This window comes from Nicotiana tabacum, chromosome 3 (assembly GCF_000715075.1).
Source record: "Nicotiana tabacum cultivar K326 chromosome 3, ASM71507v2, whole genome shotgun sequence".
Classification (NCBI taxonomy): Eukaryota; Viridiplantae; Streptophyta; class Magnoliopsida; order Solanales; family Solanaceae; genus Nicotiana; species Nicotiana tabacum.
In genome coordinates, this window is record NC_134082.1 from 85,585,467 (window position 1) to 85,610,597 (window position 25,131).

General features: G+C 38.5%; 2 protein-coding genes across 2 annotated transcripts; both read right to left on the reverse strand.

Annotated features, from left to right (window-relative positions):
- Window positions 1–14,825: 14,825 nt before the first annotated feature.
- LOC142176541 (uncharacterized) lies at window positions 14,826–15,362 on the reverse strand. Its single transcript, XM_075244498.1, has one exon. The coding sequence runs from the start codon at window positions 15,360–15,362 to the stop codon at window positions 14,826–14,828; it is 537 nt and encodes a 178-aa protein (XP_075100599.1).
- A 7,677-nt stretch (window positions 15,363–23,039) lies between these two features.
- Window positions 23,040–24,496, reverse strand: LOC107787887 (protein CHLORORESPIRATORY REDUCTION 7, chloroplastic-like). Its single transcript, XM_016609502.2, has 3 exons — window positions 24,304–24,496; window positions 24,015–24,148; window positions 23,040–23,466 (listed from the first exon to the last, which is right to left on the reverse strand). The coding sequence occupies exons 1-3, from the start codon at window positions 24,344–24,346 to the stop codon at window positions 23,182–23,184; spliced, it is 462 nt and encodes a 153-aa protein (XP_016464988.1). The 5' UTR covers window positions 24,347–24,496; the 3' UTR covers window positions 23,040–23,181.
- Between the last annotated feature and the right edge of the window lie 635 nt (window positions 24,497–25,131).

Here is a 25,131-nt window from a genome sequence, read left to right on the forward strand (position 1 = left end):
AAGCTCGAGTTTCATGGTTGCTATTATTGTGGAGACATTGGTCATATAAAGCCAACTGCCAAAGTTATGATGTAATTTCAGTGGTCGATCAACTCGTCCTTCTAGTTCCTCAGCTACTGTAGTTGCACCACTTCAAGCTCGTGGTTCTCATAATCAAACCACGAATGGAGCAGGCAGAGGTGCAGATCGAGTTACTCAAGGAGAGGGACAACCCCCTTTGTTTGCTACACTTGATCGTCAGAGTGCAGAGCCATCAGTAGAAGTTATTACAAGTATACTTCTAGTCTGATCACATAATGATTATGCCATAATGGATCTAGGTTCAACGTTTTCATATGTGACTCCATACTTTGCAATTAACCTCGGGCTAGAACCGGAACAACTTAGTGAGTCATTCCTAGTATCTACTCTAGTTGGCGAGTCAATGAAAGTCACAAGAGGTTGTACAGTTTTAGTCCAAGGTCGCAGCACCGAGGCCGATCTCATAAAGTTAGAAATGGTGGATTTTGATGTGATCATGGGTATGGATTGGTTGTCTTCCTTCTATGCCATGTTAGATTGTCGTGCCAAGATAGTCAAATTCCAATTTCAAAATGAAGAAGTCTTAGAGTGGAAGGGTAGTTCAGCATCGCTTGTAGGTAAGTTTATTTCTTACCTTAAGGCACAACGAATGGTCAGTAAAGGGTGTCTCACCTATTTGGCTCACATTATTAATCTAGAATCAGAACCACCAGCTCTTCAGTTAGTGTAGTTGTTAGAGAATTTCCAGAAGTTCCCAGATGACCTTCCCAGACTTCCTCCTGAAAGAATCATAGACTTTGGCATTGATCTCATGCCAGGCACTCAACCCATATCTATACCTCCTTATACGATGGCTCCAACAGAACTTAATGAGTTGAGAGAACAGTTGAAAGACCTTCTTGACAAAGGCATCATCAGGCCGAGTGTTTCACCGTAGGGTGCCTCGGTCTTGTTTGTCAAGAAGAACGATGGGTCTCTCAGAATGTGCGTCGACTATCGGCAGTTGAATAAAGTTACCATTAAGAACAAGTACCCACTGCTAAGAATTGATGATTTATTTGATCAACTTCAGGGTGCAAAGTACTTTTCAAAAATAGACTTGAAGTCGGGATAACATCAGTTGAGAATCGGAGAAGAGGATATATCTAAAACAGCCTTTAGAACTCGCTACGGGCACAATGTATTTCTAGTAATGTTCTTCGGGTTGACAAATGCTCCAGTTGCATTCATGGACCTCACGAAAAGAGTTTTCAAGTCATTCCTGGATACCTTTCTTATTGTGTTTATAGACGATATTTTGGTGTACTCTAAGAGCAAGGAAGATCATGCAAAACACCTCAAAATAGCCTTGCAAACCTTGAAAGAGAATGAGCTTTATGCCAAGTTTTCAAAATGTGAGTTCTGGTTGTAGTCAGTGGAATTCTCAGGCCATTTAGTATCTAGTGAAGGAATAAAAGTAGACCCTCAGAAGATAGAAGCAGTCAAAAACTGGCCTAGGCCGACAACGCCAACCGAAATTAGGAATTTCTTCAGGTTAGCTGGATACTATAGAAGTTTGTAGAGGGGTTTTCCTCACTTGCAGCTCCATTAACTAAGTTGACTCAGAAAGCAGTTAAGTTCCAATGGTCAGACGCTTGTGAGCAGAGTTTTCAAGAGTTAAAGAAGAGGTTGACCACTGCACCTGTGTTAACCTTGCCGACAGGTTCGGGTGGGTTCATAGTGTATTGTGATGCCTCCAGAGTTGGCCTTGGTTGTGTTCTTATGCAAAATGAAAAAGTTATTGCTTATGCTTCCAGGCAGTTAAAGAATCATGAAAAGAATTACCCCACACACAACTTGGAGCTTGCAGCAGTGGTGTTTGCATTAAAAATATGGCGACACTACCTTTATGGCGAGCATTCTGAAGTGTTTACAGATCACAAAAGCCTCTAGTACATTTTCAAGCAAAAAGAATTAAATTTGATACAGAGAAGGTGGATCGAGCTATTGAAATATTATGACATCAATATCCTTTATCACCCGGGAAAAGCTAATGTGGTAGCAGATGCACTTAGTAGGAAGTCAATGGGTGTTTTGGCCTATCTTGCAGTACAAAGGTGATCTTTGGGTCGAGAAATTCAAAAACTAACAAATGACAAAATTAGATTGGAAGAGATCGAAGAAAGAGGTATAACTGCTTATGCCTTAGCGCAATCCTCCCTTGTTGCGGATGTAAAGGCTAAGCAAGACGAAGATTCGTACTTAGTGAATTAAAAGAAGGAATCAAAAATAAAGAAATCACTACTTTCACTCTAGGAAGTGACGGAGTTTTGAAGTTTAATGATCGGTTATGTGTGCCTGATGTAGATGGTCTTAGGAAGGCCATAATGGAGGAATCTCACAGTTCGAGGTACTCTATCCACCCAGGTGCTACCAAAATATATCTAGATTTGAAAGAGTTGTATTGGTGGAAAGACATGAAGAAACAAGTAGCAGATCATGTGGCTAAATGTTTAAATTGCCAGCAAGTCAAAGCCGAGCATTAGAGGCCTAGTGGCCTAGCTCAAGATATAGAGATACCACATTGGAAGTGGGAGATGATTAATATGGATTTCATAGTAGGTCTACCTAGCACGTACCATAAACATGATTCAATTTGGGTTATTGTAGACCGACTGACAAAGTCCGTGCATTTCCTACCAATAAAGATGACAGATTCCGCAGAGCAGTATGCACAGTTCTACATCAAAGAAATAGTCCGATTGCATGGTACACCAGTTTCAATCATATCTGACAGAGGCCCTCAGTTCAAGGCGCATTTTTGGTAAGCATTTTAGAAAAGATTAGGTACCAAGGTCAATTTAAGCACCGCTTTCCATCCACAGACCGATGGCTAGGCAGAAAGGACCATTCAGACTCTCGAAGATATGTTGCGTGCGTGTGTTATAGATTTTGGAGGTAATTGGGATGATCACTTGCCACTTATAGAATTTGCTTGCAATAACAGCTATCAGGCTAGCATTGGTATGGCTCCTTATGAAGCGTTGTATGGGCGGAAGTGTAGGTCTCCAGTGGGTTGGTTTGAACCGACAGAGGTGTCATTGATTGGTCCAGAGTTTGTTTGTGAGGCCTTGGAGAAAGTTTAGCTAATTAGAGAAAGACTTAAAGCATCTTAGAGTCATCAAAAGTCTTATTCTGACAAGAGGCATCGTGAGTTAGAGTTCATGGTTGGTGATAAGGTGTTTTTGAAAGTTTTACCAATGAAAGGAGTTATGAGGTTTGGTAAGAAACGGAAACTTAACCCTAGATTTATTGGACCTTATGAAATTCTAGAAAAGAAAGGAAATGTGGCTTATAAGCTAGCGCTACCCGTTGAGTTATCCTCTGTTCATCTTGTCTTTCATGTGTCTATGCTTAGAAAGTACATTCATGATGAGTCGCATATAATACCTACCGATACAATAGAAATTAAAGAAGGCTTGACTTATGAAGATCTACCTATAGAAATTCTAGATAAGCAAGTAAGAAAGTTGAGAAATAAAGATTTAGCATCGGTAAAAGTTTTGTGGAGTAATCATGATTCAAAAGAGGCTATGTGGGAGGTCGAGGAAGATATGAGAAAGAAATATCCATATTTATTTGAGGAAAAAAGTATGTGAACCTAAGTTTGGTTTGACATTTATATTTCATTTATTAAATACAAGTTAAAAAGTGTTTCTGTCCTTCCTAGATTATACTTAGTTATTGTAGTAATTTAGTTTATGTCGTAGTATATTTAATTCATTAAAGTGATTTACTTGTGCTAGAGTTGGTGTGCTTTAGATTCTTGTTAGTTATTATGGTACCTCCTTGCCGGAGTATGAGTAATTAATTTATGAGCTATGTATGGTGCCTATGAATGGCCTGTTATGGTATATTTGTTGTTGTTGTAATAGTTGTGGTAATTGTGACATGGATATTTTTTTGGATAGTCCAAATTACAAGGGAAACTCTACCGAAATTTTTGAAACTTTAGGGAGTTAGCCAAAATTTTGAGTCCCTTGGAAGAGTGAGTAGTGCTAAGAAAAATTTAAGAGGTTCAAGGACCTAAGGGATGATTGTTAGCTTAAGAGTAAGGCCCTAGTAATATTCGAGGACGAATGTTTTTAAAGAGGGAAGATCGTAACACTCCTCAAATTTATAAAAGTTTCAAGACACGCTAAATATAGAATTTAATTTTTATAATCTTAAATTATACTTCTATTACGGATTTAAATCCTTGTGATTGATTTTGAATTACTTTTCTATTTATAAATAATTGGACATACAATTAGGGGAAATATTAATTTTTAATATTATGAATTATTAAAAAGTGGATATCATTAATTATTAGTTAAGTCAAAAAAAATTAACCTAAAGCCCATAAAGGGGCTATTGTAAACAAAGGATTAAAGCCTTATAGAAACAAAAGAGAGGAACGTATCTGCCTTTCAAAAGGCAAGAGAAAAAAAGGCTAAACACAGAAAATAAGAAAAGCCTTAAACAAGTCTCTTGTTCGAACAAAACAGAAGTCTAAACCTTCTGTTCTTTCACGCAAACCTTGGAAAAGAGAAACAGAACGCTACAAAACAGAGCAGAGGCAGCCTTGCTGCTCAATACTCACGCAGGCAACGGGAAGTTCTAGGGTTCTTTACAAATCACTAATTCTTGAACTCGGGTATATAGAATTCCTTATTGTCAATTATCCTACAATAGTAATAAGTAAGAGTTGAATAGTTAATCCCCTTCTTTCTCCATATCAACAATAGTTTTCATGTTTAGGTGTGAAACTTTAAAATTGATTAAAATGCACTGGTTATTGTAGAAGCGATTGTTTGACTGGTGTCAATTGGACTGGGGCCTACTTATTTGCTCGAAAAGTTTTGAGGTGAGTTGATATAATCCTTTACCAAAGTGGTTTAACTCACAAATGTATGCATACAAGGTGTTTGCTGAATTGGCTAAAAGAGTGAATATGTACTTAATTGACGTGAGTGAGTTCCTATTACTTTAGAATTATTTTAGTTAAAGTTAGATGATTTATTTTTATATATGTGCATAAATTTTCAGATTTTTGTGTTATTCTTCTATTCCATTTTCATGTTGAAAATTCATGAAAAAACAAGAATATTTAGAAATAATTTTGAATACTTATTTCATTCTTATGCCATACCTTACATTTAAGAATTCTAGAATAGGTATGTTTGAAAGATTTAGACTTGAAAAGACACAAGAATAAATTTTAGAAAGAAATAATTTTTGGGAGTATCCTTTATTCTTAGAAGGGGTCATCGTCCAGGCCGAGGGTCCTGACCAAGGCGTTGACTTCCTGAAACTACTTGTGCCAAAGTAGGGAGCACACGAGCCGAGGGTCTCGTTGTTGAGAATTTACTTAGCCATGCTAAGATATGATACATGAGCGCTGAGAACCATGAAGGGAGTGGCACCTCGTGGATTAGGCCTATTCGATCAGGTTGGGATCGAACCCGTGCTGATCACACGGTGACTGAGACAAAATTAAGTCAGGATAGTTGGAACTCCCAAAGTATAAAGAGAAGTACTTTTTTTTTAGAAAAAGAAAAGAATTTCTTTTAGAATATTCGTAAACAGCTATTATGCAATTATTTTAGAATTGTTTTAGAGGCTTTATGTTTTCTATGCATTTATATTCTTTGCTCGTAAGGTGTATTTTATTAAAGTTATGTCCCCTGTTGTTGAGACTCACTGAGTACAATGGATGGTACTGACGTTCTCTTTTGGGAACCTATGTTGGTCTGCGGTACAACGTAAGAACCGGTTTTGCAGGCGAGCAGGCTACGGGTTAGGACTTCCTTCTCTTCCAGTTCTATTGGTGAGCTCTGCTTTTGTTCGTGGAGTGTTCCTTTGAGTCATCTTTACTTAGTTATTTCTTTGTTTACTTAGAGAACTGGCCAGAAAATCTCATGTCCTGAGCAGTGCGTCAGTTATCAGTAGAGGTTTTATAGACATAGTCTTTGGGTTAAGATTCAGATGTTTTTGATAATAACTTAGCAGTAATTCAGTAGTTACTACGAATAAAATTTTGGAGTTGATTTATTTAAATATTCAAAATTAGTCAAAAGTATATGGTTAGAGTATTGTCTTGTTGCATATAAGGTTTGGATTTATAATAGATTTGATAAGCAGAGCTAGTTCGCTCGGTCATGTTTAGTGATCGAGTGTCGGTCCAGGCTTGTTCAAAAAATAGTTCGTGACAGTCAGGATGTTGATGCTTTTGATATTGTTCCCTTGCCGGGATTTGATTGTTGAACTATTGTTACCTTGTCGGGATTCTATTGTAATTTTATTTATTTCCTTGCCCTATTGGTTGTGAATGTTGGTTGGGTGAGGAAGAGTGTTAAAGCACGAAGGGTGATGCCGTGTATTATTTTGGTGAGAGAGTGTTAAAGCACGAAGGGTGATGCCGTGTATGATTTTGTGAGGAAGAGTGTAAAGCACGAAGGGTAATGCCATGCCATACGATGTACAATTTTGTGTCGATTATATTGGTTATATGGTGATGACGAGGGTAAAAGCACGAAGGGTGATGTCGTGCAATTTATATTGATTCTTATGGTGAGGACGAGAGTAAAAGCACGAAGGGTGATGCCGTGCACGTGCTTGATTTCTGATTCTTGTTGATAATTGAGATATAGTGTTCCTCGTATTTACTTGCTGTCTTTCTATTTTTAATTGATATTTCCCTACAGCATGTGTCCCCTCCCATTCTTAACTGTACACTCCTGCTTTTATTTTCCATTGTATATGATTTAATTGCACAGGTTTATTTGGTAGTCTGGTCCTAGCCTCGTCACTACTTCACCGGGGTTAGGCTAGGCATTTACCAGCACATGGGGTCAGTTGTGCTGATACTACACTCTGCACTGTGTGCAGATCCCGGAGCAGCAGTATACGGACCGTAGCTTTGAGTGTCTACCTTCATTCTAGTTGGAGATTCCGAGGTAGTCCTACATGCGTCCGCAGGCCTTGGCGTCTTCTCCTATCCTTTTAGTCTGTTTCTTTTACATATTTCAGAGATAGTATTGTAATAAATCTTTCAGACTTTTATTTGCAGTATTCCTAGACAGTCTGTGGAATTGTGACACCAGTCTTGGGTAGTTTTTGTATGGATTGGTATTAGCATCTTTCTTAAATTATTACATTTCAGTCTTCCGCTTATTAGATTTCCGCTTTTTATCAATTGTTGGTTATTAATTGTAAAAGGACTAAAATGGGAAGAACGTAAATAATTCAAATGGTTAGCTTGCCTAGATTTCACTAGTAGGCACCATCACGACACTCGAGGGTGGGAAATCCGGGTCTTGACAAGTTGGTATTAGAGCTCTAGTTTACATGGATCTCACAATTCACAAACAAGCTTAGTAGAGTCTAAGGGATCGGTACAAAGACGTCTGTATTTATCCCCCAGAGGCTACAGAGTTAGGAAAACAACTTCACATCTATTTTTCCTGTCGTGCGGTTTGGTTTCTAGATGCTAATTGAATTTCTACTCTGTTCTTTCGTAGATGGCGAGAACACACGCTTCCTCATCCACCGATCAGCAGCCCGAGCCCCCAGCAGCAACTCCCACGAGGGGCAGAGGGCGAGGCCGATGCCATGCTAGAGGTTAAGGTAGGGGCAGTGCACCACCGTGCTAGAGTTTTCGGGGTGGTCATTCAGGTCGTCAGGGTCAGCAGTCTCAGCAGTTGAGGGTTTGTTATACTTGTGGTGATATGGGTCACATTTCTAGGTTTTGCCCTCAATCATCGAGCAGCTCTCAACATCAGGGTTCTCGTGCCATGGTTCAGGCACCGAGTGTTCCACAGCCCGCTCAATCAGCTAGAGGTGGAGGTAGAGGTGCTAGAGGTGGAGGTAGAGGTATTAGAGGTGGAGGTCAGGCCGCTAGAGGTGGAGGCCAGCCAGTAGCAGGCCATCCCAGAGATGTAGTCTAGGGTGATGGGGCCCAGCCCCGATGTTATGCCCTTTCAGCCAGGCCTGAGGCTGAGGCTTCCGATGCAGTTATCACATGTATTGTTCTGGTTTGTAGTAGAGATGCTTTAGTTCTGTTTGATCCAGGGTCTACATACTCCTATGTGTGATCTTATTTTGCATCGTATCTGGTCATGCCTAGTGATTATTTGAGTGCTTATGTATATATGTCTAGACCGGCGGGTGATTCTATTATGTAGATCGTGTCCATCATTTGTGTATAGTTGTGATTGGGGGTCTTGAGACTCGTGTAGATTTGTTACTTCTAGGCATGGTTGATTTCGTTGTCATATTGGAGATGGACTGGTTATCACCTTACCACGCTATCTTGGACTATCATGCCAAGACTGTGACCTTAGCCTTTCTGGGTGTACCTCGTTTAGAGTGGAGAGGATCTCCTGGTCATTCTACTCGTAGTGTTATCTCATATACGAAGGCTCGGCATATGGTCGAAAAGGAGTGTTTGGCTTATTTGGTGTATGTTCGTGATTCTAGTGCCGAGGTTCCTTCTATTGATTCTGTGCCTGTTATTCGTGAGTTTCCTGAGGTATTTCCTTCAGACCTGCCGGGTATGCCACCCGATAGGGATATTGACTTCTTCATTGAGTTGGCTCCGGGCACTCAGCCATTTATATTCTGCTGTATCGTATGGCCCCGCCTGAGTTGAAAGAGTTGAAGAAGCAGTTGCAAGATATTCTTGAAAAAGGTTTTATTAGACCTAGTGTTTTGCCTTGGGATGCGTCGGTGTTGTTCGTTAAGGAGAAGGACAGATCGATGAGAATGTGTATAGATTACCGGTAGTTGAACAAGGTTACAATCAAGAATAAGTATCCATTGTCGAGGATTGATGATTTGTTTGACCAGCTTCAAGGTGCCAAGGTATTTTCGAAGATTGACTTGAGATCTGACTACCATCAGTTGAGAATTAGGGCATCCGATGTCACCTTTTCTCACTCGATACGGGCATTATGAGTTCTTGGTGATGCCATTCGGGTTGACAAATGCCCCAGTAGCTTTTATGGATTTGATAAACTGAGTGTTCAGGCCTTACTTGGATTCATTTGTGATAGTCTTCATTGATGATATTTTGATCTATTCCCGCAGCCGAGAGGAGCATGAGCAGCATCTGAGGGTGGTCCTCTAGACTTTGAGACATAGTCAGTGGTATACGAAGTTTTTGAAGTGTGATTCCTGGTTGAGTTCAGTTGCATTCTTGGGTCATGCTGTATCAGTAGAGGGTATTCAGGTAGATCCAAAGAAGATTGAGGCAGTCAAGAACTAGCCTAAACCAGCATCAGCTACAGAGATCCGGAGTTTCTTAGGTTTGGCAGGCTACTATCGTCGGTTTGTAGAGGGGTTTTTGTCTATTGCAGCCTCAATGACTAGGTTGACCCAGAAAGGTGCCCAGTTCAGGTGGTCGGACGAGTGTGAGGCGAGATTTTAGTAGCTCAAGATAGCTTTGACTACTACATCGGTGTTGGTTTTTCCCACAGGTTCAGGGCCATATACAGTTTATTGTGATGCATCTCGTATTGGACTTGGTGCGGTGTTGATGCAGGATGGCAAGGTCATTGCCTATGCTTCGCAGCAGTTGAAGATTTATGAGAAGAACTATCCGGTTCATGATTTGGAGTTAGAAGCCATTGTTCACGCGTTAAAGATTTGAAGGTATTATCTATATGGCGTGGCATATGAGGTGTTCACGGATCATAAGAGTCTTTAGTATTTGTTCAAGCAGAAGGAGCTAAATTTGAGGCAGAGAAGGTGGTTGGAGCTATTAAAGGACTATGATATCACCATCTTATATCATCCGGGAAAGGCCAATGAGGTGGTCGATGCTTTGAGTAAGAAGTCAGCCAGTATGAGCAGTCTGGCGTATATTCTAGTCGGTGAGAAACCGCTTTCTTTTGACGTTCAGGCTTTGGCCAATAAGTTCGTGAGGTTGGATGTTTTTTAGCCCAGCCGTGTGTTAGCTTGCACAGTTGCTTGTTCTTCATTATTGGAGCATATCCGAGATAGGTAGTATGATGATCCTCATTTGTGTGTCCTTAGGGATACGATGCAGCACGGAGGTACCAAGCAGGTTACCTTAGGAGATGATGGAGTTTTGAGGCTGCAGGGTCGAGTTTGTGTGCCTAATGTGGATGGGCTTTGGGAGTTGAGTTTAGAAGAGGCCCATAGTTCCCGGTACTCTATTCATCCGGGTGCCGCTAAGATGTATCAGGATTTGCGACAGCATTATTGGTGGAGGAGAATGAAGAAGGATATTGTTGCATATGTGGCTCGGTGTTTGAACTGTCAGCAGGTTAAGTACGAGCATTAGAGGCTTGGTGGTTTGTTCCAGAAGATTAAGATTCCTAAGTGGAAGTGGGAGCGTATCACTATGGACTTCGTTGTTGGACTCCCACGGACTTAGAGGAAGTTCCATGTGGTGTGGGTTATTGTTGATAGGCTGACCAAGTCAGCATATTTCATTCCTGTGGCAGTCTCCTATTCTTCCGAGAGGTTAGCCGAGATCTATATCTGGGAGATTGTTCGTCTTCATGGTGTGCCCGTGTCTATTATTTCAGATCGAGGTACGCAGTTTACCTCACATTTTTAGAGAGCAGTTCGGCGAAAGTTAGGCACACAGGTTGAGTTGAGCACAGCGTTTCATCCTCAGACGGGCGGGCAGTCCAAGCGGACTATTCAGATTTTGGAGGATATGCTTCGAGCTTGTGTCATTGACTTTGGAGGCTCGTGGGATCAGTTTTTGCCTTTAGTAGAGTTTCCCTACAACAACAACTACAAGTCGAGTATCCAGATGGCTCCTTATGAGGCTTTATATGGTAGGCAGTATTGGTCGTCGGTTGGATGGTTCGAGCTGGGAGAGGCTCGGTTGTTGGGTACAGATCCAGTGTAGGATGCCTTGGACAAGGTCAGGATTATTCAGGATAGGCTTCGTATAGCTCGGTCAAGGCAAAAAAGTCATGCCAACTGTAAGGTTTGTGATTTGGCTTTCATAGTCGGTGAGCGGGTATTGCTTCGGGTGTCGCCTATGAAGGGCGTGATGAGATTTGGGAAGAAGGGCAAGCTTAACCCTAGGTTCATTGGCCCGTTTGAGATTCTTGATCGAGTGGGAGAGGTGGCTTACAGACTTGCGTTGCAGCCGAGCTTATCAACCGTGCATCCAGTATTTCATGTGTCCATGCTTCAGAAGTATCACGGCGATCCATCCCACGTGTTAGATTTCAGCACTGTCCAGTTGGACAAGGACTTGTCCTATCAGGAGGAGCCAGTAGCTATTCTAGATTGGCAGGTTCGTTAGTTGAAATCGAAGAGTTTCCCTTCTGTTCGTGTTCAGTGGAGAGGTCAGCCTGCTGAAGCATTTACCTGGGAGTCCGAGTCCGATATGCGGAGCCGTTATCCCCATCTTTTCCCAACTCAGATACTTCCTTCTTATGTCCGTTCGAGGACGAACGGTTGTTTTAGAGGTGGAGAATGTGATGACCCGAAAGGTCATCACTTGTTTTAGAAATAAATCCTATGTTCCGAGGTCTTAAAACCTTCTTTTTACCTCATCTCGATTTGCGTGCGTGGTCCGGACCTATATCCGTAAAGCCTTTTATGTGAAAATATGAGAAATAGAAATGTATAGAGTTAAAATTTGATTATGGTTGACTTTGGTCAACATTTTGAGCAAACGGACCCGGATCTGTGTTCCGACGATCCCGGGAGGTGCATAGTAAAATATGGGACTTGGGTGTATGCCCGAAAATAAATTCCGAGGTCCCAAGCCTTAGAAATCAATTTTTGAAAGAAATTATTTTGCTGAATTATCTATGAAATAAAGAAAAGAATTAATGTTTGAAACCATTGGTATCGGGCCCATATTTTGGTTCCGGAACCCGGTACAAACTTTTTATAGCATTTAAAGGATAACTGTAAAATTTGGTGAAAAATGGAGTTTATTTGGCGTGATTTGGACTTCCAGTTGAATAGTTACAAACTTTAAGTGTTCTTGATAAAAAGGATGAGTTTTGAGGTTTAATTCATGGTTTTACATGTTATTTTCATGATTTGATTGCACGAGCAAGTCCGTATGATGTTTTTAGGTTGGTGTGCATGTTTGGTTTGGAGCCTCGAGGGCTCGGGTGAGTATTGGATAGGCTACGGAGTGGAATTTAACTTAGGATGTTGCAGATTTTTTAATTGGTATGTTGCAGGCCTGCAGGCTTCGCATGGCTCGCAAATGCGACTAACCCATCGCAAATGCGAGAGAAGACCTGGGAAGGGCTGATCGCAAATGCGATCCTTCCTTCGCAAATGCAAAGTGGCCCAGCAATTCCTTTTGTCGCAAATATGAATCCCTCATTGCAATTGCGAGTTCGCAAATGCAAGAATAGCACACTTCTGAAGGGTTCGCAATTGCGAACCCTGGTCGTAACTGCGACATCTGCGACCTACAAATTTATAACTTAGCCAAAAATCTTCCATTTTTCAAACCTTTTCAAAACCAAAACACTCTTGGGCGATTTTTCAAAGACAAGTACTCTTCCAAATCAATTGTAAGTCATTTTTAACTTGTTTTCATCCATCTTTTCTCATGATTTCAACTCAAAATCAAAGGTTTTCATGGGAGAAATTAGGTGTTTTGGGTAGAACCTAGGTTTTTTAAATTTTGGCGATTTGGACCTCGATTTGAGGTCCGATTTCAAAACAAATTATATATTTGGGTTCGTAAGGGAATGGGTAATCGGGTTTTGGTTTGAACCTCGGGTTTTAACCGTGTGGGCCAGGGGATGATTTTTGACTTTTTGGGAAAAACTTTAGAAAACCTATTTTCATGCATTGGAATTGATTCATTTAGCATTTATTGATATAGTTGAGTAACTTGTGGCTAGATACGAGTGAATTGGTGGTGGAATCAAGAGGTAAAGCGATAGTTAAGACTTGAATTGTGTTCATGGCATCGAGTTAAGTGTTTGGTCTAACCTTAGCTTGAGGGATTAGGAGTTGTGTCCTATTTGCTATGTGTTATTTGTTGAGTACGACGTATAGGCATGGTGACGAGTATCTATACATTGGTGTCAAGCATGCTCGTGAGTCTTATATCATGATTATTATGACCTCGTTTGTATTGTTCATGCCTTTTGTGATGATTTCTATTGTTGAGTAAAGTTTGTGGGAGTAATAGTGGTATTCGAGTATGGAAGAGTGTTGGCTCAAGTTGTATAATGAATTGTGGAAGTATAATTGGCATTTGAATCTTATAGAGCGTTGGCTCAAGTTGTGAAGTGAGTTGTGAAGTAAAAGTGAAAAAAAAAAAAGAAGAGAATTATTATATTGTCTCCCTTGCCGGGATGTTGTTGCTTTTAATGCTATCTCCCTTGCTGGAATGTTGATGCTTTTGATATTGTTCCCTTGTCAGGATTTGATTGTTGAACTATTGTTCCCTTGCTTGGATTCTATTGTAATTTTATTTATTTCCTTGCCTTATTGTTTGTGATTGTTGGTTGGGTGAGGAAAAGTGTTAAAGCACGAAGGGTGATGCCGTGTATTGTTTTGGTGAGAGAGTGTTAAAGCACGAAGGGTGATGCTGTGTCGCACGATGTACAATTCTGTGCCGATTATATTGATTTTATGGTGAGGATGAGAGTAAAAGCACGAAGGGTGATGCCGTGCAGTTTATATTGATTCTTATGGTGAGGACGAGAGTAAAAGCACGAAAGGTGATGTCGTGCACTTGCTTGATTTTTGATTCTTGTTGATAATATAGATATGGTGTTCCTCGTATTTACTTGCTGTCTTTCTATTTTTAACTGATGTTTCCCCGCAGCATGTCCCCCCCATCCTTCACTGTACATTCCTATTCTTCTTTTCCGATGTATATGATTTTACTGCACAAGTTTATTTGGTAGTCTGGTCCTAGCCTCGTCACTACTTTGTCGGGATTAGGCTAGGCACTTACCAGCACATGGGGTCGGTTGTGCTGATACTACACTCTGCACTGTGTGCAAATCTCGGAGCAGCAGCATACGGACTGTAGCTTTGGGTGGCTGCCTTCAGTCCAGTCGGATATTCTGAGGTAGTCCTGCAGGCGTCCGCAGGTCTTGGCGTCTTCTCTTATCCTTTTAGTCTATTTCTTTTACATATTTCAAAGACAGTGTTGTAATAAATCTTTCAAACTTTTATTTGTAATATTCCTAGACAGTCTGTGGAATTGTGACGCCAGTCTTGGGTAGTTTTTGTATGGATTGGCATTGGCATCTTTCTTAAATTATTACATTTCAGTCTTCTACTTATTAGATTTCCGTTGTTTATCAATTGTTGGTTATTAATTGTAAAATGACTAAAATGGGAAGAACGTAAATAATTCAAATGGTTGGTTTGCCTAGCTTTCACTAGTAGGCGTCATCACAACTCCTGAGGGTGGGAAATTCAGGTCGTGACAGGCACCTCCTCTTGAATGTGCTGCATTAGAACATCTATCACCAAGGGAAATAAAAACGGGCTAAGAACAGATCCCTGACGCAAGCCCATCCTAACCTGGGTCTTAACACTATCGTGTATATCCTTGGATCACCCTCGTATAAGCTACGAGCGCACTTCTCACCTTCAAACACCTCCCTCAGAACTTTATCATAAGCTTTCTCTAGGTCAATGAATACCATGTGCAAGTCTTTCTTTCTATCCCTATATTGCTCCACCAGTCTCCTAATAATGTGAATGGCTTTAGTAGTCGATCGTCCAGGCATGAACCCCAGTTGATTTTCGAAAATAGATACACTACTCCTCACCCTAACTTCCACCACCCTATCTCAAACTTTCATGGTGTGACTTAGCAACTTGATGCCCCTATAGTTGTTGTAATTTTGGATATATCCCTTATTCTTATACAATGGAATCATTGTACTCCACCTCCACTCTTCAAGCATCTTCACTATCTTAAAAATGACATTGAATAACCTAGTAAGCCACTCCAAGCCTACTCTATCTGCGGTATTCCAAAATTCTACAAGGATCTCATCTGGCCCAGTCGCTCTACCTCTGCTCATCTTATGCATATCCCCCATAACCTCTTCAAACTTGATACACCTACAATACCAAAATTCACGGGGACTCTCAGAGAACCTCAGTCCCCCATCATGATGTCCCTTATTCCCCTCGTCATTCAATAGTTCATGAAAGTACGTTTGCCATCTACGTCTAATAAGTGCGACATCCACCAATATATTGTCATCCTTGAATTTGATGCACTTCACTTGGTCTAGGTCACGATCCTCCTCTTCCTCTCCTTGGCTAGCACTTGTAGCTTTTTGTCCCTGCCTTTGGACCCAAGTTCTCCATACAACCATCCAAATGCTACATGCTTAGCCTCCCGAACGACTAACTTTGCCTCATTCTTAGATTTCTTATACCATTCCCTATTCATACTCCTCTCATCCTCATCTCTGCTTTCTACTAGCTTCAAATATACTTTGTCACGCCTCAAACCTAGGGAGGCGTGGCTGACACCCGATATCGCACCGGCCCGAGCGAACCACTCTGTAACTCATTTTTTTCTTCTGCAACTATCACGGGCCAACATGGCCACAATTTGTAATGTATAACTATAAGTGGAAAAATACTGTATCAATGAATATCGTTCTTAAAACATGAATGCATATGGGCCTTCAAGGCCTTTGACATACTGTACAAAATGAATCTCTGTCTACAAAGCCTCTAAAATTATCTGACATCAAATGGGACAAGGTACCGGCCTACCCATAAGTCTGTAGCAAAACTCTGACACGATGACTCATAGACTCGGCTGCACTCCGAATGAGGTGGAGTTTAACGATCCTTCGCTGAATGTCAATCTCATCTACTATGAGGGCTCATAAAACTAATTGTTTATCCTTGCAGGCATGAATGCAGGGTCTCTAAGAAAAAGATGTCAGTACAAATAAAGTACTGAGTATGGAAGGCAAAACTGAAATATAACAATAAGTCAACTTTAATTAAAGACATATAAGAAGCAACCTGAATCTCTGAAGTGTTGTCGTATATGCATACTTATTATACTTACATATATATATAATGCTTCTCTTTGAGACTATTTCCATTATCCATATTGTATGATGCATGACTGCCCAACAGATTAGTGGTAACTGCCTGACCAATCGTCGTACAGTGGTAAATGTATGACTGCCCGACCGGCCAAAGCTTGGTGGTAAATGAATATGCATGACTGCCCAACCAATGGTAAATAATGATACATAACTGCCCAACCGGTGGTAACAGCCCCACCAGCCTTAGCCCGATGGTAAATGCATGTCTGCCCAACCGGCAGTAGCACGGTAGTAAACATGTAACTGCCCAACCGGTCGTAGCTCGGTGGTAAATACATATGCATGAAGATGCATGTATTACTATATTATAAACATTAACATCTTTGTCATATACCTCAATAGAGACTTAGGAACATACTTAGACATGCTTGAATATCACTTTACAGGAATGAATAACATAGTCATCCTTAACTACTAAGGGTAGAAACACTTACGAAATAGCATTACGTTTATGTATTATTACTTGGATCATGCCAAAAGAAAAAAGGGATAGCCTTAACATACTTGAGCTAATTCTCTTGACAATCCCTCTAACACATGTCAATTGCAACAAATTACGTGACGGCAAGATGAGAGTAGGAAAAAATCTGTATAATATTCTTTAGAGATCGGGGAATATACAGGGTGGGAAGCAACAAATTTACTATTTACCATAAATGGATGATGGAATGATAGGCAATAACACTTCAGCTAGGCAAATATTAAGTGTTCGAGTGTTTGACTATCTCTTCGAGTAGAATTATATAACGAAAAGACTTCCATTTCTCAATTTTCAGTGTTGTTCATCTTCTCACAAAGATCAAAATTCATGTACAAAACATTTCGAGTTTTGTGACAAGTTGCCACCAAATAGACCAAAAAAAAGCAACGTTTCAAACAGTTGAACAAAGGTGAAGTGCAATAGATAAATGAAAATGAGTTTCTAACGGTTATTAGCATATTCCAAAATTTCTTCCTTCTTTATCTCTAAAACATATTTCACGTGTAATCAAAGCACCATATGTGTTATGACTCGTCATGCACATTGGTGCCACCTTGGCCTAACTTAGTGCCATATGGCACCTTAAAGAAAAAATCTTTATCCACTTAATCCATATGTAATATCATAATTATCCCACAATTAATTAATTATCCACATAATTAAGAATTATCTCAAATTACTTAAAATACTACTCACTTTAACATGTTTTATATATCTTACTATCATGGTCATGTGGTACCATATAAAATTAATGCATACACTATTATTTCATTAAAAAAATCCATGTAAAAATACATATTTCTCAGTTTCTAATTTTCCTAATCTCATATAAAGAGTACAAATTTTCGTACGCTTAATTCTTAAAATGTTAAAAATATAACCTTCTTTTCTTGTGAGAAAATAATTTCTATCTTTACAATAAAGAAAATCTCATAAACTTTCTCATATTATGTTATAATTTAAAGCATATTCGAAAGTAGTAATATTAATAACTATATAAAATCATATTTTTCAAACTTTTTTTTACAATAAATGTTCCACTCAAAATAAATACCATATCAAACGTATATAACAATATCAATATTATTAAATTTACGGGGTCTTACAATAACATAGTCGCAAATCCTCTATAACCTCATGAATTGTCTTAGTCCCTCCAAGTTCATATGGATTACTACGACAAATCCTAATATTAAAGTACGGGATGTAACATCCTTCCCCTCTTTAGAAACATTCGTCCTTGAATGCTAACTCTTAGAGATTTACAAAATTTTCACTAGGTTCTGCTTTGTAAATTAAACTAAAACCCAAACTATATCTGAAGTCTCGACTATTCACAACATTTTGTACTTGAGTATCTCGTATTTTTTTCACCTTTACCTTACTTACTTTTCAATCTTGCATCGTATCTTCCATTTCTTTTATAATCTCCCTTACACATTACAACTTTAAGCTCTACTGTGATAACTGCACCTCTGGTGCATAAAAAATCTAGCGAAAGCTTCATACTAACTTCTTACGACTTAGCTCTATGGCACGATCTGGAAACAAAAGAAGGGTAACATTTCCTAAATGTCCTATAGCCTCTCAGTTATTAATGTGGCGCGCAACACTCCTATAAGTGAGACTCTACTAGGCAGGATTTTGTAGATTCCCTAGAACACGACCTGCTCTAATATCACTTTGTCATGACCCAAACCTAGGGAGGCGAGGCTGGCACCCGATGTCGCACTGGCCCGAGCGAACCATTCTATAACTCATTTTTTTTCTTCTGCAACTATCATGGGCCAACATAGCCACAATTTGTAATGTATAACTATAAGTGGAAAAATATTGTCTCAATGAATAATCGTTCTTAAAACATGAATGCATATGGGCCGTCAAGGCCTCTGACATACTGTACAAAATGAACCTCTGTCTACAAAGCCTCTAAAATTAACTGGCATCAAATGGGACAGGGTACCAGCCTACCCATAAGTCTAGCAAAACTCTGACACGATGACTCATAGACTCGGCTGCACTCCGAATGAAGTGGAGTTTAACGATCCTTCCCTGAATGTCAATCTCGTCTACTATGAGGGCTCGTCAAACTCATTGTCTATACCTGAAGGCATGAATGCAGCGTCCCTAACAAAAGGACGTTAGTACAAATAATGTACTGAGTATGGAAAGCAAAACCGAAACATAACAATGAGTTAACTTTAATTAAAGACATATAAGAATCAACCTGAATCTCTGAAGTGTCACCGTATATGCATACTTATTATACTTACATATATATATAATGCTTCTCTTTGAGACTATTTCCATTATCCATATTGTATGAGGCATGACTGCCCAACTGATCAGTGGTAACTGCCTGACCGATCATCGTACGATGGTAAATGTATGACTGCCCGACCGGCCGTAGCTCGGTGGTAAATGAATATGCATGACTACCCAACCGGTGGCAAATAATGATACATAACTGCCCAAACCGGTGGTAACTGCCCGACCAGCTTTAGCCCGATGGTAAATGCATGTCTGCCCAACCGGCCGTAGCACGGTGGTAAATATGTAACTACCCAACCGGTCGTAGCTCGGTGGTAAATGCATATGCATGAAGATGCATGTATTACTATATTATAAACGTTAACATCTTTGTCATATACCTCAATAGAGACTTAGGAACATACTTACACATGCTTGAATATCACTTTACAGGAATGAATAACATAGTCATCCTTAACTGCTAAGGGTAGAAACACTTATGAAATAGCATTACGTTTATGTATTATTACTTGGATCATGCCAAAAGAAAGAAGGGATAGCCTTAACATACTTGAGTTGATTCTCTTGATAATCCCTCTAACACACGTCAATTGCGACAAATTACGTGACGGCAAGATGGGAGTAGGAAAAAATCCATATGATATTCTTGAGAGATTGGGGAATATACAGGGTGGGAAGCAACAAATTTACTATTTACCAGAAATGCATGATGGAATGATCGGCAATAACACTTCAACTAGGCAAATATTAAGTGTTCGAGTGTTTGACTATCTGTTCGAGTAGAATTATATAACGAAAAGACTTTCATTTCTCAATTTTCAGTGTTGTTCATCTTCTCACAAAGATCAAAATCCATGTGCTAAACATTTCGAGTTTTGTGACAAGTTGCCACCAAATACCCCGAAAAAAGCAACGTTTCAAACAGTTGAGCAAAGGTGAAGTGCAATAGATAAATGAAAATGAGTTTCTAACCGTTATTAGCATTTTCCAAAATTTCTTCCTTCTTTATCTCTAAAACATATTTCATGTGTAATAAAGGCATCATATGTGTTATGACTCATCATGCACATTGCTAGCTTAGTGCCATGTGGCATCTTATAGAAAAAATCTTTATCCACTTAATCATATTTAATATTATATCTATCCCACAATTAATTAATTATCACATAATTAAGAATTATCTCAAATTAATTAAAATACTACTCACTTTAACACACTTTATATATTTTACTATCATGGTTACGTGGTACCATATAAAATCAATACATACACTATTGTTTCATTAAAAAAATCCATGTAAAAATATATATTTTTTCAATTTCTAATTTTCCTAATCTCATATAAAGAGTACAAATTTTCCTACGCTTAATTCTTAAAATGATAAAAATATAACCTTCTTTTCGTGTGAGAAAATAATTTCTATCTTTACAATAAAGAAAATCTCATAAACTTTCTCATATTATGTGTATTATTTAAAGCATATTCGAAAGTAGTAATATTAATAACTATATAAAATCATATTTTTCAAACTTTTTTTTTTACAAAAAATGTTCCACTCAAAATAAATACCATATCAAACGTATATAACGGTATCAATGTTATTAAACTTACGGGGTCTTACAATAACATAGTCGCAAACCTTCTATAACCTCATGAATTGTCTTAGTACCTCCAAGCTCATATGGATTACTACGACACATCTTAATATTAAAGTACGGGATGTAACAATACTGCTTTCTTGGCTTTCACTTTTTTCTGGACTTGTCCATTCCACCACCAGTATCATTTGTGTCCATTAGGGTGACCCTTCAAGACCCCTAGCACCTCTCTAGCGGCTTCCAAAATGCAATTCGCTGTCGAGGTCTACATATTACATGTGTCCCTACTACTCCTCTAGGCCCCTATTATTTGCAACTTCTCCCCTAATTGTAGGGCGATATCCTTAGTCAAGACTCCCTACTTGATCTTTGGTTGGCCACACGCGACCCTCTTATTCCTCCTCCTCTGAATTTCTAAGTCCATAACAAAGAGGCTATATTAGGTTACTATATTCTCGGTCGGGATAACCTTGCAATCTGAGCATAGACCTCTATTGCACCTTCTGAAGAGAAGATAATCAATGTGGCTCTTGGACACCATATTATGGAAGGTGACCAAATGCTCCTCCCTTTTGTGAAAACATGAGTTAGCTATAACTAAATCAAAAGCACTAGCAAAATCCAAAAGCGAAGTACCTCCTTCACTTCTATATCCAAAATTGAAGTCATCATGCACTTCGTCGTAACCGCTAGCAGACGCCCCAATAACGCCATTAAAATCTACACCTATGAACAGCTTGTCGGAGTGTGGGACACCTTGCAAAACCTCGTCCAAATCCTTCCATAAGTGTCTTTTAACCTCTTCGCCCAAGTCCGCAAGAGGTATATAAGCACTAATAACATGAATATGTTGCCCTCCAACGACTAGCTTAATAGTCATCAACCTACCATTCAAGCGTCTCACATTTATCACTAGCTCTCTGAGTTCCCTATCAACCAAAATACCTACCTCGTTCCTACACTTTACACCTCCTGAGTACCATAGTTTAAACTCATCTGCATCTCGAGCCTTAGTACCCACCCATCTAGTCTCCTGGACAAAGGCTATATAAATTTCCTCTTCAGGAGAATCTTAGCTAACTCATTAGATTTCTCTGTCAATGTCCTTATGTTTCAGGACCCGATTCTCAACTTAAGAGTACCTTTACCCCCTTCAGCCCTACCCGCCCCACCCGAGAACATGAAGAAAAAGTAAAATTTGAATCCGGCCTACTATTTTTAAACATTGATTTATGTACAAGAGTTCGTAATGCGAATTCGACTCTGATTTTTGTTTTTGTTTTCATCATTAAGAATGATTAATAGAAATCAGACTTTAAAGAATAGAAAACACGCTTTTGAAATTTTTTATTTAAAAATATCATAATGTTTGTTTGATTATAAAATTTATCATTAAGGATAAAATAAAATTTTAAATTATTTCAAATCTAGAAATAATTTTTTGAAATAGGCTAAAAAAGTAATGGTCACATGAATTGAAACAAAATAATTACCTTGGTTTAAGGTGAAAAAGACCCCTCCCTAGCCAACCTTTCTGCTTTTTTTTTACTTTGGCTAAAAGACATCAAACTAAATCAACAAATTGTATATTTATATCTCATTTCCAACCTAATTAAGTTTAACTTTATAAATTTTCTATATGCTTTTGTTCTAATGAAAATTAATCTATTTTAATGTACTAAATATTTATTTTTTCAAAGCACAAATGAAAAACAAATACCACTATCTTTTAAGGAATTTTTCTCTTACAAACAAGGGCGGAGGCAGCCCTTCGGCTGCGGGTTCGGCCGAACCAATTAAATTTAGTCCAAATTTTATATTTGTCTTTAAAAAATCATTGAATATGTAAAAATTCTTAAGTTAGAACCTAGTAACTTTAAAAAACTAAAATTCTGAACTCACAAGAATCAAATCCTGGCTCCGCCTCTCCTTACAAAGTGGACGTTATTGAACCTAGTAAGATAATTAGCATACATTAAGTTGACTTTTACATAAGATATCCCATTAAGAATTGGTTCTTGTCGCAGAGCTGGGTCTAAAGCGAGGATGTATGTATATATATATATATATACACACACTTAAACTTATAGGGGTCGTTTGGTAGAGTGTATAAAATAGTAGTGAATAAAGTGTATTAGTAATGCGGGTATTAGTAATGTGAGGATTAGTTATGCTAGATTATTTCTTTGTTTGGTGTAGTGTATTAAAAATGATATGCATTGTATAATTTTTTTTATAAATTATTTGTTTACAAAACTGCCCTCCACATTCTTTAGATTTGAGGGACTTCAAGGGTAATTTTATCTTTAACCATGCTTATGCGTGTATTAATAGTCTTGGTATTGCTAATTTCATAGTTTGCTATATATGTATTATTTTACATAGGATAGTATCAAATAGGGTGTATATAATTAATACATAAATTGAAAGTGTATCAAATAAAGAATTAACAGTACTAAAGCTAATACATCCTACCAGACGATCCCATATAGTTCAATTCGAAAGTAGTGAGTATACCTAATCTACTATCCACAACGTACGTCCGTCCAGGAATATAAGCACTAGAACAGATGATGATGACTAAATTATTACTATAGATAGAATGAGACGAAAGAATTAGTAATATGTTTTAATAGATAGAAACAACTAATTACATTCTAATCCGACAAGTAATGACAAGAAGCAGCAAGTAGCTTAGGCTTGATTTTAGTCACTATTCCATGTCTTGTTGCAAACGAACTTCGTACCACTGAATGGAACCCACATCTCCATCAATTTCAAGCTCACAAACAGATTTTACTAGGTATTGAACTGCATCATCAATTTCTTCAAATCTAGCAAGATCCTTTGGTAACTCATTGCCTGGCCAATTTTCTAGCCACCCTTTTAACCTCTCCCTTAATTCTTCCTCACTTACAAACTCCTCGGACTTACCAGGTTCCATTAGCACATAAGTCTCTGTCTGTATGTTTGCTCTTCTCCTTCTTGTAGCCAATGTCTGAATTAGTTTAGACACAAAAACAGTAGAATTTTCAGTTTTGGAATTATAATTCAAACTGAATACTCCCTCCTGTCCATGTTACTTGTCCTGCCAAACTAAATTTGTTCCGAAATATTTGATGTTTTAGAACAACAAGAAGTGCTTGTTTTTTTGTTGTCGGTGTGTGTGTGTTAATTCACCCTTATTCCTCGATCATAAAGTGTTAATTAAGTGATACGTTTAAAAAAGAAGATAAAGGGTGGTTTAGACAAAAATTATTATAACTAAGTCAATCAAATATCTTTCTTAAGAGTCATGCAAAAATCTTAAAAGTCAGATAATATGAACGACCGGATGTATGTTCTAAAAATAAATTCTTGTGTGAAAAAAAGTACTAAACGTCTTCCTTAAGAACCGTGCAAAGTTCATAAAAGTAGATAATATGGACCAGAGAGGTATGTACTAAATATAAACTCTTGTGAGGAATTAGAAATTAAACAAGTTGCACTGAGGTATGTACCAAGTTCTCTAATCGATTTCTAATACAACGAGGAAGACAAAGATACCTTTGTTGCATTGAGGTGAATGCTTCGAAAAGTTACACTGTGGAAAAATAAGGAATTAAACGGCTGAAAAAAAGGTTGCTGCCACCTTCTATGTAAAAATGGAAGCTGATTTTGGAGTCTCGTTGTCTCAATCCCTGCCATAAAAGGAATTAAAGCAATCAAAACATTTTGTGTTTCACCATCAATAACGCAGAAAAGAGGTGATGTGCCACTGTGTAGCTACGTATAAACAGGAAGAGGAATGAGACCGAACCCAAAGAAAGTGCTAGGTTTCGAGTGGGGTACGTACCAATACAATTGTGCGTTTTATTGCGCCACAATTGTGTCTCCATTGGAAAAGAAGCTTCTGCTTTTTCTACCGCAGTGAGTTGCAGCTATAATGTATAATAGACAAATTAAACAACATGAGTAGTTAAGCACATATCAAAAATAGTTGCATTTCTTAGATTTTGGTGATGAGTATGGTGGTGGATAAGATGATAGTTTTCAGCCTCATCTATATTCATACTGTTCTGTATTTTCCCAACCAGTGTAGTGTACAGGCTTGGGAAATTTTGGGCCTAGCATTACTCCAGGAATATAGCCCACAAACATTTGAAGCTAGAACTGGGCAGTGAAGTATACAGAAAAAAATCGAGTTGACGCTGACAAAAAAAGATTATTTGAAGTTGAAGTCAAAAAGAGTTATGAAAGTTGTAATTATATTTGGACAGTTATATTATTTTCTGAAAAGAAATTTTGCAACAACAACAACTATAACAAACCCAGTATAAGATCACACACGAGTGTGATCTGGGAAGGGTAGTGTGTGTGAAGACCTTACCCTTACCTTGAGAAGTTAGAGAGTCTATTTCCGATAGCCCCTCGGCTCAAGATAAAAAGGAAGTCCGCAAAAGTTGAAATTTGTAAATGGAACTTGGGAAAAAAGTTGTTTGAAGTTGAAATACGCTCCAAATCACTAGTTCAATTTGACATAATTATGTCAACGTGAAGTTCAAATTCTTTCCCAAAATTTGCAAACAAACCTCAACTTGTAAATGAAGTAATGATTGTTTATTTGCAAGTAAAGTTGTTGAAAAAACGAGCTCTAAATCTGCTGATGAAAAATTTCACCGTC

Coding starts and splice junctions, on each gene's coding strand:
- LOC107787887 (XM_016609502.2), bottom strand. CDS start 24,346: ATGGAGACACAATTGTGGCGCAATAAAACGCACAATTGTATTG. Junction 24,149..24,303: donor TAAAACGCACAATTGTATTG/GTACGTACCCCA, acceptor CTTTTATGGCAG/GGATTGAGACAACGAGACTC. Junction 23,467..24,014: donor TTCACCTCAATGCAACAAAG/GTATCTTTGTCT, acceptor AAACTAATTCAG/ACATTGGCTACAAGAAGGAG.
- LOC142176541 (XM_075244498.1), bottom strand. CDS start 15,362: ATGGTTGTATGGAGAACTTGGGTCCAAAGGCAGGGACAAAAAGCTACA.